Source organism: Peromyscus eremicus, chromosome 23 (assembly GCF_949786415.1).
Source record: "Peromyscus eremicus chromosome 23, PerEre_H2_v1, whole genome shotgun sequence".
NCBI lineage: Eukaryota > Metazoa > Chordata > Mammalia > Rodentia > Cricetidae > Peromyscus > Peromyscus eremicus.
In genome coordinates this window covers 31149106-31163773 of record NC_081438.1, presented here as the reverse complement: position 1 = coordinate 31163773, position 14668 = coordinate 31149106, and the positions used below count along the sequence as shown (strand labels likewise).

The 14668-nt window shown below is 52.2% G+C and overlaps 1 protein-coding gene across 1 annotated transcript in view; it reads right to left on the bottom strand.

The window, feature by feature from the left end:
* Window positions 1–14668, bottom strand: part of Mad1l1 (mitotic arrest deficient 1 like 1) — a 322122-nt gene that overhangs the window by 98103 nt on the left and 209351 nt on the right. The window contains exon 14 of the mRNA XM_059249350.1: window positions 7988–8076. Within this exon, the coding sequence (XP_059105333.1) occupies window positions 7988–8076 (89 nt within the window). The remainder of the gene's footprint in view (window positions 1–7987; window positions 8077–14668) is intronic.

Genomic DNA, 14668 nt, shown 5'->3' with positions numbered 1-14668 from the left:
AGGCAGAGTCCACCCAACTGGGCATGCTAGCCCAGAGCAGACCACAGTCTAAAGTGTGTGAACAAGGATCTGATGAATTGGTTAAATGACCATGTTCACCACCTGCTCACAGCCACCCAAAGGAGCCTCTATAGCACAGAAAGATAAAGTGCTGGCCTCAAAGGCAGGAGGACTTGGGTTTAATCCCCAGAATCCATGAAAAACCAAGCTGGGTGGAAACAAGTTTCCCTGAGCTCTCTGGCCCACTCCCCTAGCCTGTTGGGTGAGTTCCAGAGCAGGATCCAAAACACCAGGGTGGATAGCTTATAGGAATGATAACTGAGGTTGGTCCTCTAGCTGCCACACAGACAAGCATACACACCTGTCCATACACACGCTGTGCCCACAGCGGCCCCACTCATACAAGTGCACCAGCACATTCAGGAGCGCACACACACGAGGGAGCAGGCTCTCGGTTCCAGAACAGACGACTGCAGAAGGCCCGAGGACACACAGGGAGCTCACACACAACATGAAGAGCAAGCAGTAAGTTGATAGTATAAACGGCATATTCGCTTTTTTGTTGTTCCTTTAGTTCTTCTGTTTTGGTTTGTATGTGTTTCGTTAAAAAACATACGAGCTGGGCATGGTGGTACACGCCTTTCATCTGGGCACATGGGAGGCCAAGGTAAAAGAGTAAGAGTTCAAGGCTAGCCTAAGCTATACCGCAAACCTTCATCTTGGGAAAGAAGCAGAAACAACAGAACCCCATATACAAACAAGCACAGAGACTGCTAAATATGGCGGTGTGAACACGACACTTAGGAGCAGTCTCTCAGACTGTCACTGAATAAGGGCAGCCTTGCTTCTCTGAAGCCTGACGACAGACATTAAAAGGGACAGCATCACAAACACCTTAGAAGTTGGGAGCAGATTGGGGGGGGGGGGCAGTGACCTCTACAGCTGGATCCCTGACTGTGACTGACCCCACACAAGCTCCTGCCATACAGAGCCCTGCCAGAGGGTTCCAGAAGCAGGATGGGGGAGGAAGGAGGTTGAGCTGGGACAGGGTAGAAGGTCTTCCAGAAACTTTGTGCACTTAAAGAAATGCAAGTCACAGCTTCTTCCTGTTCGCTCAGCTCTCGGAATGAGTTATTTCTGGAGTGTCACTGCATGTGTCACTGGCTACCATGACAGCCCCATCCCAGCAGCTCCACGCTCCCTTTGGCTGTGCTTTGTAGATACACTCCATCTTCCAGAGGACTGATGAGTCAACCTGGTGCCCATGGGCTTCAGCTGGTGAGCAGGGTCCCCAAGGCCAACCTTCTAGGCCTGGAGCCATCTTTCCTGGAGCATTATACATATGATTTCACATTTAAAGTGTTTGTCAACCGGATTCTACATCTTGGTTCAGGGGTTTGTTTTGTTGGCTCCTTTGGAGACAGGTCTCATGTAGCTCAGGCTGGTCTTAACTCTTTCTATAGCCCAGAATGACTCCAAACTCCGACTCTTCTACCTCCACTTTCCCAGGCTGGGTTTAGCTTTTGGTTCTGAGGGGTGTGACTGGACGGGCTGGTGGGAAGCTGGTGTTTCTGTAATACCCTTCAATGGCCACAGGCTCTCTATACAGCAGTGTCCCCGTGTCATTCCTGATACCGTTCATTTGTTTCTCCATGTACGTGTCACTTTCGTTGGCACTTTGTCAATTTTATGGATTTTTGCCCCAGAAAAACAGCCTTTTGCTTCAGCATTTTTCTCAATTGTGTTTCTTTTTTCAAGTTCATTACCTCCTTCTTCCTCCTCATCCTGGGCTCCTTTGCTCGCCATGTCCTCCTGGTGGCGGAGCCAGGGCCTCTGCTCTGTCAGCTGGAACGCTGGGTGCCGCGGGTCCTCTTCTCTCCGCGGATCTGATCTGATGAGAGTGTTTTCATCAGCGTTTACTTGTTCCTCTTCCTGTCGGATCCGCAGGCAGTTAGAAGCATGCTGTTAATTTCCACATGGGTACAGCTTTTCCTCTTGCATTCTGTTACTGATGTCTAGTTTGAGGTGGGTGTAGCTAGACGGCATACTCTCTATGCACCTTAGATGTGTCTGTCTGTCTGTCTCTGTGCGGTTGTGTGTGTGCATGTGTATATGCCCAGGTGAGCACCCAAGCAATGTATGTGCAAGCCAGAGGAGGACATCAGGTGTCCTACTCTATCATTCTCCACCTATTCTCTTTAGACAGGGTCTCTCACTGAACCCCAAGCTAGGCTGGTGGCTAGCAAGCCCCAGTGATCCTCTTGTCTTATGCCACCAGAGTTTCTGGCAGGCAATGATGCCTAACTATTTACCTGGGTGCTAGGAATTTGAACTCAGGTCCTTGTGTTTCTGTAGGATCACTGCATGTGTCACCTGCTACCATGACATAGCTGTTACTCACTGGGCCATCTCTCTGGTACCTGATTCCTAAGGTTTTGTGAGGGTTTGTTTTACGACCGAAGACATAGCTAATAATGGGGAACCTTCCTGGTGCATTCTAAGGGCATGGGAACAAGGAGTTCCACCAACAGACTGGACTCTGATGAACGGTGGTGACTGTTCCATGTCTGCTCATCCTACCAACCACAGGGAGGAGTGTACCATCCATCCATCACCCAGTTCTAACTGATCCACTTCCTGCATCCCTGTGTTCTGCCCTTTAGCACAGGCAGTAGCATGGATCGAGATCAGAGGAAGGCCCTACACACACCATAATGGCATAGAAGAGCCCTGACACTGGTGGCTGTGGGCGTGGCTCCCCACAGGTCCAGCTGACACCAGCCTCCACTGGGCAGAGCTTGCTCACCATCCAGCTTGCTCACGCTGTTGCTGCTTTCCTCTGCTGGGGCAGAGGTGGGTGCTGGTGGGTACATGATCCTTTCCTGTCACTGGCCACCTCAATAGGCAGTCAGAAGATCAGCTACAATTAGGCTGCTTCTTCCTTTTCATGGCCTAGTTTTAGGTGATTCGGTTAATGTCTACTGCTATGACCACTTGCCTCCACCTCTGCCCCCTAAGTCTGCCATGTATATATAGGTCTGCAGGTATAGGAAGAGGACCCAGGAGGAGAGGGGCCACCCAGTGACCCGAGCTGGATACTGAAGACCTCTTTTATAACCAGCTCCCCCTCGCCTACCTGTTTCTTATGCCCATGATGCCACATCTGCTGGACTACAGGTTGGCCTCAGTCTCCTGAAAGGAAGAGGTCTTTGGACTGAGGACAGGATATCAGGTGAGGAAGGACATCAACTCATTGTTAGCAGAGACTGCTGTCCCCTACTCAGCTCCCAGGAGCTGTCAGGACTACACCCTTTAGGTCTGAGTCTCCAAAGACACATGAGGCCACAAAAAGAGACCAGAAGATGCTTGCCATGAGCACCCCAGTGAAATGGTCCAGACACAATGACCAAGCAAAAGGTCTCGTGCAACTTGTTGAGCCTTCTTCTAGAGAGGGTGACCCAGCCAGAGCACACTGGGTAGCAGTCACAGAGTTCCTGCTTTCCCTGAGAAAGGCAAATAGGCACGGTAACCCTCGGCCCCCCAGAGCCTGGGAATGCCTGCTCAGGCTGGGGCCCAGCAGGCAGCGAGCACGGCTGGGAAAGGAGAGGCTGTGGAGTGTGACTAACAGGTTCTGGCCCAGACATGCAAGCCCACAGTCTACCCAGCTGCTAAAGCCGAAGACATTTTAGGATTTGTCAGAGCTTTCCCGACAGTGGAAAGTAACGAGCCCAGATTTGTTCCAGGCGAGAGGTCCTCAGCTGCCACCACTTAGCTTTGCACTGGGGCTGCCAGTCTGGCTTCATGGAAAGAGCATGCAATGCCACAGGTGGGTGCAATTCACATACACAGGCATCGTTGCAACTTTTGTGACTATGTGTGCACGCCTTTGGAGGCCAGAGGTCAACAACGGGTGTCTTCGTCTACCCCTCTCTATCTTAACTTCTGAGATCTGATCTCTCACTGAACCTGGAGCTCACGAGCCAGATGGGCTGACCAGTGAGTCCCAGGACTGCTCCTGTCTCCACCTTCTCAGGGATAGGATTACATAAGCCACAATACCTGACTTTAAAAAACAAACCAACATGGGTCCTGGGGATCAAACTCAGCTCCTCATGCTGCTGTAGCAAGCTCTTTACCATGGAGCATCTCCCCAGCCCTGTGCCCCTTAGGTGTAGCCAATAGCTCTGTGCAAATACACACAGCTGTAGACCACCCCTCATCTTCACACTGTCCTGGGTAGCAGCAGCTACCCTGCCCGGTCCTCTGCATCTGCTAGCTGGCTGTGTTTGCAGCCATGGTCTTGAGTGAAGAGCGGGCTGGCCCGAGGCAGGGCTCTCATGTCATCTGTCCTCCTCGGAGTTAACCACTTCAGATGTGGTCCTCGTCAGAAGCTGCACGAAGGACCAGTAGGCAAGGCACTTCAGGCTCAGGAGAGGGATCAAAAGGAGAGCAGGGCTCTTATTCCAAGAGGGCAGCCTCAATAAGGGCCCCACCCTTGCCCAGCTGGAGGAAGGTGAGACTTCAGAGTCCACACTGCCAGTGTCCCTTCCCAGGGGAACTGGGTGGCAACAGGGGTCTGAAGACCTAGCTCCTCTGTGGAAGGGGACTGCCGCTCTGAGTACCCTTGAGCCAGAAGGCAGCACAATAGGTCCCAGTGTGGTATTCCAGCAAAACAAGATGCCACACATAGCACAGTTCCCTTGCTCAAGGTAACAGTGACAAGTACACTGACCCTATTGTGGCACTGTGGGAAACTGAGGCACAATGATACAATGTCTGACATAGGTGAAAGGTTGGAAAACAGGGTAAATAGGACTCAGCATGCTAGTGCCAACAAAGAAGGACTATGTTGGGATTTCTTTTTAAAATGTCTTGTTTATTTGTTTATTTATGTCAATTTGAGACAAGCTGGAGTCATCTGGGAAGAGGGAGTCTCAGTGGAGGAACCGCCTCCATCAGACCAGCCTGTGGGCAAGTCTGTGGAGCATTTTTCTGATCTGTGATATGGGCAGTGCCACCCCTGAGCAGGAAGTGCTGGAAGGTACAAGAGAAGCAAGCCATGAGGAGCAGGCCAGTAAGCAGTGTTCCCTCATGGTCTCTGCTTCAGTTCCTGTCTCTGGGTTCCTGCCTTGAATTCCTGTCCTGGATTCCCTCAGTGATGGAGTGTGATATGATTGGGACATATAAACCAAATAGACTCTTTCCTCCCCAAGCTGCTTTGTGGTCCTGATGTTTATCACATCAATAGAATGCAAAGGATGAGCGGTGGCAGAAGACCACCCCTGTCTACAGGCATAGGGACAGGACTCAGGAGACCCAAGCTCAAGAACGGAAGGAGCTAGGCAGGTAAGCAAAATACCTGCATGCTTGGGCCAACCTGAGCCGTCTGCCCTTGAGAAGTGTCCTGGAGCGTGGGCTCCACTTGAGTTCACTGCACAGAGGCCCTGCTTCTCCGGACTCTCTGCCACGCGTGCTCCAAGCCCATGGGAGCCACCTGACACCCTCAGTTTCCCTCTGCTGGAAAGCAGAAGTGCCAGCAGAGCCGAGTGGGCTGCAAGCCCTCCAAACGCACTGACCTGGTTCTTACCAGCTACAAAGGCACCTCATTCACAGCTGTGTTCTCCTAGGGAGACATGTGGACAGGAGGCTTTGATCTTAGTGAGGAAGATGTTAACAGCAAAGCCCCTTTTTAAAGTTTAAAAATCATCAAACTTGAAGTGTACCCGCCCCTCCCCACCACAAACCTGACACACTGGTCCACACTCCCGCCGACCACGTGAGAAGCCATGGGGAGGAGAGGCCGGAAGGCAACACAGTGCCTGTGGTATGAGAAGAGTGGGGCTGTGTTGGGCACCACGCAGCTGGCCAACTCCGAGACCTTTGACACTTGCCCACACCCAAATCAAGCCCTCTGCCCACTAGCTGACATGGAGCTGGGTACACAGGGCTACCTGCCTTGTATGGCCTAAGGACGCTGTAAGGCAGTGACTGTAGGCCAGCAAGCGCTTCACCTCACCTCCCTAGCCCTAGAGACAGCACCTCTTGCCAGCACCTCCCAGTCAGATGCAAATGAAGGCCGCCATGACTGCTGTCTTTGGCTTCAGGGACCCAGAGTCTGAACGGAATACGCCTCCAGGTCCACTAAACCACCCACCCTGAGTACAAGGGTCTTTATCACAGAAGAGATGTTGTGGAGCATCAGTGGGAGGTGTTTAATGTGTCCACCCAGGAGCAGCCTCTCCAGCTTGGCTGAACCTCACGATGAATGCTTCCCAGCACTTGGCCAGGGCACGGCTGCCTGGCCTTGCCAAGTTCCTCTGCCTGGCCTAGGCAGCCAGCAATGCCTGATGCTACAAATCAGATCATGTCGTTTTTCTGCTTTAAAATGCCTAATGGCTCCACATCACTCACAGGATGAAGATCCTGACACTCGCCAGGGCCACACCAGTTCTCTAGACACTCAGTCACGGCACCAAGCATGGTCCTCTTGCACCCAGATGCTTGTCCCAGGAACCCTATCTCCAGACACCAGCTCTCACAGCACCACCCATAATTAAACAGCCACAAGCCCATGTGAATAATGTCCCCATTAAGCTGTGAGCTGATGAAGACAGAGTGCGTGGCTCTGCTGGCCAGTCAATTATCTACTCGGCTCTGCCCTGACAGCGCACAGCACACACCACGCTGGGACAAATGCAAACAAACAGCTCTGTGCCTGGTATCCATCCCCACAGAGCTACTTCCCAGGCCTGGGTCTGTGTGAGAAGGACTCTGGCAGTGATAGGGAACCTCTAGCCCATAAGGGACCTCAGCGCTATACAATGAACACTTCTGGGAAAAGTGCCAAGAAGGAAGCCTTCCTCGCTTTGACCTCAACAGCCCTGCAAAGCAGAGAGTCAGTCACCAGCCATTACCCAAAGAGAGACAGTGTCAGAAGAGCCTAACAGAGCCAAGGTCAACTCCACAGAGGTAGGACCCCATTACGGTCTCTGGGACACCAAGAGCCCAGCCAGAGAGGACTGCTTCCCCTCCCCCAGGCTCCTCCATGTCTCCTCATCAAGAAACCACTCAGTGTCTACAGTTTTCTTGTTCCCTAGGACCCCAAACAGAAGGAAGGCTTGCAGGGGGTGGCCAACTCACTACATTCATTCTGCTGCCCCTCACAAGACACCAGGGCAGTGGTGATGGCCATCGCACAGCCGCTTCAGACAGAAGCTAGAATGGCAGGACCAGTGCAGGCCAGGGAGAGCCTGACGGCAGTTCAGAGTCGAGATCGAAGCATCCATGTGAAAAGCTGGGTGTGGTGACATGTGCCTGTAAGTCTCCAGTGCTGGGAAGGCAGAGACAGGAAGATCCCTGGAGCTCACTGCCAGCCAGGCTAGCTGAACTGGAGGGCTCCAGGTTGAGTGAGAGACCCTATCTCAAGAACTAAGGTAGAGGACATATGAAGAAAATACCCCACCAGATGCACATACATATGCATAAGCATTTGAACACTCACACATACACACACACATGCACACATATGCGTATGGTGAAAGCAGTGAGTTGTCTCCAAACATGCACCAAAGGTGCCCTGCAAAGTCACACCTGAAGCTCAAAGGTTGGCCAAACTGTTCATCTTTCTGTGAGGCAGTCTCTGAGAGATGCCTGTTTGCACCCTTCAATCAACAGCTGGCCATGTGCCCCTCATGCTAGGCCTGGTGTCTCATGGTGCTGGCAGGAAGGCAGGTCCCCATGGACACCCTGACAGGATGCCTGCTCCTCTTGGGCGTGGAGAACCAGTGCTGGGAGGCCAGCTGTCAGTGCTGACCTGGGACATGACACTAGAAAGGCCTAGCCCGGTGGAAACAAGGGTCTCAGCAGACAATGTAACAGAAACAAGCAGCCTTGGGGAGGCAAGAAGGCAGGGGCTCTGATGGGCTCTGCTCATCGTGCTCTAGGGAGTGACATGTGGGCGGCCAGAGCCCGAGAGAAGACGACATACCTGAGTGCATCTACCTCCTCCTTGCAGAATGGGAAGCTGGCCTCAGCTGAGCTTGTCTGGGCCCTCAGCATCTTCAACTCCATCTCCAGCTATAAGGAAACACAGAGTAAGCGGTCAGCCTATACAGGGACCCACAGCCCAGATCCCTGCTCCGTTCCCAAAGTCCTGAAGTCTGCATCTGAACATGGCCAGACTGGATGCCTAGTTTGTGCTGGGGATCTGGGGAAGAGGGTCCCCTGCCTGGTCAACCCCATAGCCTAGATGCCCCATGCCGTTCTGAGTCAGGTAAACACAGTTCTTTCTCTTTCACCATGCTCCTGTTCCAAGGTTAGGTGGAGAGACACATGGCCGGCCATTCACGTACTGCTGAGGAGGGCTACAGAGAGGGACAGGGTGAGTAGAGAGAGCGTAGTCTAGAATTACCATGGCTTGGATGGAAGTCACAGTGTTTTCTCCAGGGTGACAGAACTGTCTGCCTGCCCTGGGCCAAGGTCTGCAAGCTACTCTGCACACCTGCTGGGAGAGGTGGGGGTGTGTAGGAAGTCAGACAGATTCCAGACCCTGGAGAGAGTCAGGAACAGAAGACACAGGCAAGCTCAATCAGCCAGGCCCAGGGGGAAAGCAGATGGCTGCTGAGCCAGTGGCTTCCTGGGCAGCAGGAAAGTCACCCAGAGCTGACCCTTGCTCCTTGAGTGTTCTCAGCCCCATCCCTCCACACAGATGCACACTCAGTGCCCACAGTCTCAAGGAGAGCAGAAACCTCCTTAGGGACAGACCATGGGTCGGTGTCACTGCCTGCAGCCCAGCTCAGACCCTCACCCACCCCATCTCCTGCCAGACTGGCCTCCTGACACCAGGCTATCCAGACTCCAGAATCACGAGCCAGATAAAGGGACAGTACAAACTGTATCTTTCTCTGTGTATGCGTACGTGGGTACACACATGTATGGAGGTCAGAGGTCGAACCTTGGGAGCCATCCAGCTTGTTTTGGGGCGCAGGGTCTCTCACTGAGCATAGAACTTGACAATTTATCTAGGCAGGCTGGCCAATGAATTCCAGGGGATCCACCTGTCTCCATCTCCCTAGTGCTGGGGTTACAAGTCCACATTTTTGCATGAGTTCTGAGGGCCAGTCTCATGTCCTCATCCCGGCACCACAAGCAATTCGCTGGGTGAGCTATCTTCCCTGCCCCAAGGATGGTGTCATCTTCACATGCTGCCCGCTTTTATTCCTAACTGACACTGTCATTCATGGTACAGCTCCTCCATGGCGAGGTGAGGCAACACGGTGCTTACTTCCAGAGAGCCCTCCCCTTGCCTCTACACTCTAACACGGCTTATCATGCTGTGGCAGGTCTCACAGATTTGAGACGCTGATAGAACTGGCCCCTTGAAACTTAATGTGATGGAAGTACTTCCTGTTTCTTATTGCTGGAGGAGGTAGCGAGACTCTAAGGTACAGGATGCTACAGTAAGGTGTGTGTGTGTGTGTGTGTGTGTGTGTGTGTGTGTGTGTGTGTGTGTGTGCGCACACGCGCACGTGCACACGCGCATATGCACATGTAGCCACAGTGTGGATGTGTAGTGCAGAGGACAACTTGCGGGGATTCGTTCTCTCCTTCCACCATATGGGTCCTGGAGATCAAACCCAGGTCATAAGGCTTGTGCAGCGCCATCTTGCTGGCCTTATAAATAGGAGTCCTTCTCAACAGTAAGCTCTCTGGCTTTGGAGAGACTGGTTAGACACACATGCATGCACTGCTATCATAGAAACAGTTGCCTCTCTGTGTACTTCCATGCTCCCTACAGAGCGCAGTACAGATGTCCTTGTGCACCTTCAGTACTGAGAGGCGCATCTGCCCGCTTCCCGCAATGCTTTATGGCTTGAATTTAGATGAGGCATGAATAGCTGATGCCTGCTCAGATGCTTACAAATGCCAAGTGGCCTTGGCAGCCACCTGTTCCAATTGCTTTGGTTCTGCGTGGAACTCATCAGAAAGTCTTTTCCTTTTAGTGGCAGAGTTTAGCTCATTTATATCTTGCTATGTGTCTGTATTGATTTCTATTGCATTAGGCTTCTGTGCTTTCTGTCTTCTGGCTTGTGAGTGTGTTTCCTTTCGTGTCTTGACAGTCAGCATTTGTGCTGTTAAGTAATGGCTGCATTATGCTGCATCCATACTTTCCTGTGCTGGGCAGTACCAAGGACATGTCCCATTGAAGGTCTGACTAGTTAGGGATTCCACCCTCCTCGCTTGGTAACTGTACACAGTTGGTGACAATTAATGTCATGTGTTTACCTGCTGGGCCGAACACCCAGATAAAGCCTGTGACTTTGTCTGTCTGGTGGCTCAGCACTGATTTAGTACACTTAAGACTCCTTTCCCCAGTGTGGGCAACAGCACTCAGACCTGGGGCCCCGGACAGATGAAGGTGACACAGTGGGGCTGCCCCCCTTCCATTCTGCTCACAATGGTGGTAGCTCATCACATCTCTCCCTGTCCCTGGACAGGCCTCTTCCATCAGCTCCCCACACCTCAAACCATCAGAAATCCACCATGAGCTTTTAAAAGAAACTCTTGCTTACAGACACACAACCATGTAGGCTGTGGGCCTTCTTGGCCTTTTTCTTGTAACCCACAACTCATAACCAACCACGCTCTCTCTCTATTAGACAGAGGGATCCTATCAGCCCTAATCCTCTGGTGGGTCCCAAAACAGCTAAATATGCTTCCCCTTCTTCATGGTAACTTTCCATGGCATCTTCCCTGGCGATGATGGACAGCCCTTGCTTTTGTCGCTCATCTTTGCTGGACTCCTTCTTCTGGCTCAGTGCTTCTTTCCAAACACTTGCATCCTGCATCACCCGGCACTCACGGCACTATGAGTGTTCATGTACTACACGTTCTAACTGTCCACACGAGCTGCATCAGCACACCTGGCACTCAGGGCACTATATCTGACTGCCCACGTGAGCTGCTTTTCTACGGGGTCAGACAAGGCTCTCACAGCCAATGCTGTTTGTTCTTTGCCATGGCTCTCCTTCCCAGTACTGTGATCTCCTGCTTCCCTCCAGGCCGGCTACATTTCCTCATGCAGCCCCACATTGCTGCTACAGGCCTAGTCATGTTTCGGGTTCTAACGTACAGCTAAACTGCACTTTCTGACAAACTGTGTGCTCGGGGTCAACTTCTTTGGCTGTGGATTTCTGGCCCCCGCTCCCCAGCCTCCTTCCTTTGATCCCTATCAGACCCAGCTCCATACCTAAGGTGGCATGGAGGGAGAACAGGCCTCTTGCCTTGCTATGAGCCAATCTCACAGCCTCACTGCAGGTACAATTAGAGCCACTGACTCCACCACTGAGAGCCAAGAGCCATGCTCACAGCACGCATGACCTGCTTCTAGCCATCTGAACAGGGGTCCTAGTGCCCATGGTAGTCTTGTGTACCAGGAAAGCACATGAGTCCTGCTCTGGGGAGGTGAGGTCTGCCGGGCCACTGTTGCAGCCTGAGGCTTAGGACTACCTGGCAGGAAGCTCCTCACCCACAAGCAGGTCATTGGAGCCTCTCCTTCCCAGGGCCTTTTCCTGAAGCCTGTACCCCACCTTCCCCTGGCAAACACTTTATGTGATCCACACAAAGGCTGGTCCTCTGCCAGTGGCCATGTGCCTCCTGCTTGTGGCTTGGTTCCACTCTACTTCTGCCTGGCCAAAGTTTGAGTTCGCCATTTTGTTTTCACTTCTGTTCCTTCTACACGGTCTGCAGGGAAGGATGGGAAGTGCTGACTCACACCACAACCTCCAGAGCAAATACGATCCTCTCATTTGAATCTGCAGCCTCGGGTCTATGCTCAATATTCCCCCTCTTCCAGGAACAATTCTCTTGCTCTACTGAACCTGCACCAGGTTCCTAGCCACTATCTGGTGGCTGGCCCACCATGATGCCGGCCCACCTGCCCCACCGTTCAGCACTGGCTTCCACCTTGGCCACTCCTCTCCTGACCCACAGCATAAAACTATGATTGGTACAATAAGCCCATGGTGAATTTCTGATGTAGAGCTACCTCAAACCTAGCTCTTCAAGTACAAGGATGCCGCTTCCTTTAGGAGCAGCACACCAAGTGGGCTTCATTTTTACTATCTGCAGTGCTGAGGATAGAACCTAATGCTCTACCACTGAGCCACACCCCAGCCCCTCACTGGGGGATTCTAGGCAGGTGCTCTACCACTTATCCCCTCTTTTGCCCAAGACCTTCCCTTCCCCCAACACCCTTTAAGCCTGCACACACCCACATATTCATATCCTGCCTCTACCATATATGCCCAGTATAACCACGGCCATCCTATCACACATTTGTCCTACGTTGTCATGACAGTCTGCCACCACCTGCTTTCAGGCCACAGGACCCTGGCTTCATGAGGCGAGTCCTGTCCTCCCTTTTGTGGCCATCTTTTCCCTTCCAGCCAATGGGAGCTGACTCATGTCTGGGATTGGAAGACATGGGATAAAGGGAAGAGAAATTTGGTTGTGCATGAAATGTTGTAGCCTGTACCTATTTTCTACTTCACTGAGGAAAACCTAGGTCTAGAGTCACTTATAAAAACAAGAAAACATGGGACTAATTGGATTGCGTCTTCAGGGACCCTGCCAAATGCCTCAAACCATGGGCCAGATTCCAAACTCATCCTGCTAAAAGGATTTCACACACAAAGTGCTTTTTGGAGGGCTCATCTGCAGCTGAGCAGCGGCCCCAATGCACATGCCTGCCAAGTGAGCGGGACGAGGTGAAGAGGAGCCCTGTGCATGCTGGGTGGGGGTTGCTTCACCACCTGCCGCTGCCCCGTCTCCTGTTTGTTCAAACTGAATGTCCTAGAGCTGGTGCTGCCCACCCCTCTCTCCAAGACCAATGGGCATGTGAGTATCCTCCCCTTGGCGCTCTCCTGGTAGGGCAGAGAGTGCTCCTGACACTCTCTACACCCAGGTATGGCTGGAAGCCAGGCTCTGGGGACAGCCAGCATGCCTCTCTCAGCAGGCTATGTTTGTGTATAATGGGGATGGGGATGATGCCTGCTGCCTGCTGCCCATCAGGACTGTGGGTCCCTGGGAGCAAACACTCACCCACGTCTGCCAGCGGTAGGTAAAAGTTGAGGATGGCTACTCTTCCAAGCTAGACTCTCCTCCTCCAGGCTCCCATTCCAATGCTGTCCACCTTACTGCATACTGTCTAGGCTACAGGACTACAGAGCAGGGAGAGTGGCCTAGGCATTATAGGAGGCTGTGAGGATGGACATACCTGTCCCTAAGATGGGGCAGGATTCACTCTAAATCAGGGCATGGAATGCAAAAGACCCAGCCTGCCACTGACCTGAACAAATGACAGACTTTTCTGGGCCTCTGTCTTCTTCTATTCCAACAGCCCCACCACAGGATGCTACAGAAAGAAACTAAATAGTGCATCAGTGAGACCAACAAACCTACCAGACCAAACTCCTAAATGCTGCTCCTGCTGCTATGCTTGGAAGAAGACCCCTTTTACCTCCTCTATCCTGCCTCATGTACCTGTGCTGTCTGCTCAGGTAGCAGGCACTAAAAACGTAGGTATAAGTAGGGAATAGTGGTACATGCTGTAATCCCAGCACTTGGGAGGGAGGGAGTTTGAGGCTAGCCTGGGTTCATGAGACCACGTCTCAAAAACACAAAAGGCACTCAGAAATATCCAGGGTAGACCCAGCACCAGCTTCTGCAATCAAAGCATCCTTATGTAAGCTTCATGCTGTCACACCTCATCACGGGTGTGAGGACACACCACACTCCTCCTTTGTACCAGGGACATGACATGACGTTGAAACCCTAACTCTGTCAGGTTCTGCTCTCCCTGACCCTGTTCCTCATCTGAGCTCTGAGGGCACAGTTGGGTAGGGCTCTGAGGTCTGCTGAGGCTGGCATTCCTGGTGGAGCAACATTCTCCTGAGGTCACTTATGCTCAGACATGTTCTGCAATCGCCAGCTCCTCAGTGTGGAGAAGAGCCACCAACAGGGCCCTGCTCCAACAGCTGGATGAAGCAAAGACTACTGCATCTCTTTTTGGGCCAGGTCAGGTCTGGAAGGAGTGAAGAGGGAACAGAAGGAAGCAGCAAGAAGCAGGGTGAGCACGCTCTGTGGGATTCTTGGAGTCTAACTTCTGCCAGCCTGGGGCTGCCCTACAGGAGGCCTCCATGCAGGCAGAGCTTGGGTCTCCAGTTCAGAGGTGCCCAGAAGCCAGGTGCCCTTGGGGCTGGGGCTGAGTCAAATCTTCAAAGTGATCTACAGAATCAATGCAACTCTTTCAAAACTGTAAACATTGGCTTGAGGTGTGACTCAGGGATAGAGTGTATGCTCAGCACCAGGTTGGATTCCTGAGCACAGCAAAAAAACCTTAAACTGCAAATGTCTTTCTTGCAAAACTGGGTTTGGTCGGGGTTTTTGTTTATTTGTTTATTTTTTGCTTATGCTAAAATTCAGAGAACTGCAAGGGATTCTGAATAGCCGAGTTGATCTTGACGGGCTGCAGCGGTTATTTTTCTCATTGCTACAACAAGATACCTGCCAAAAGCAACTTAGGGAAAGTGTTTATTCTGCTCACAGTCTGAGGGTGCACAGTCCGTCGCAGTGGGGAAGGCACCGCAGCAGGAGCCTGAGGTGGCTG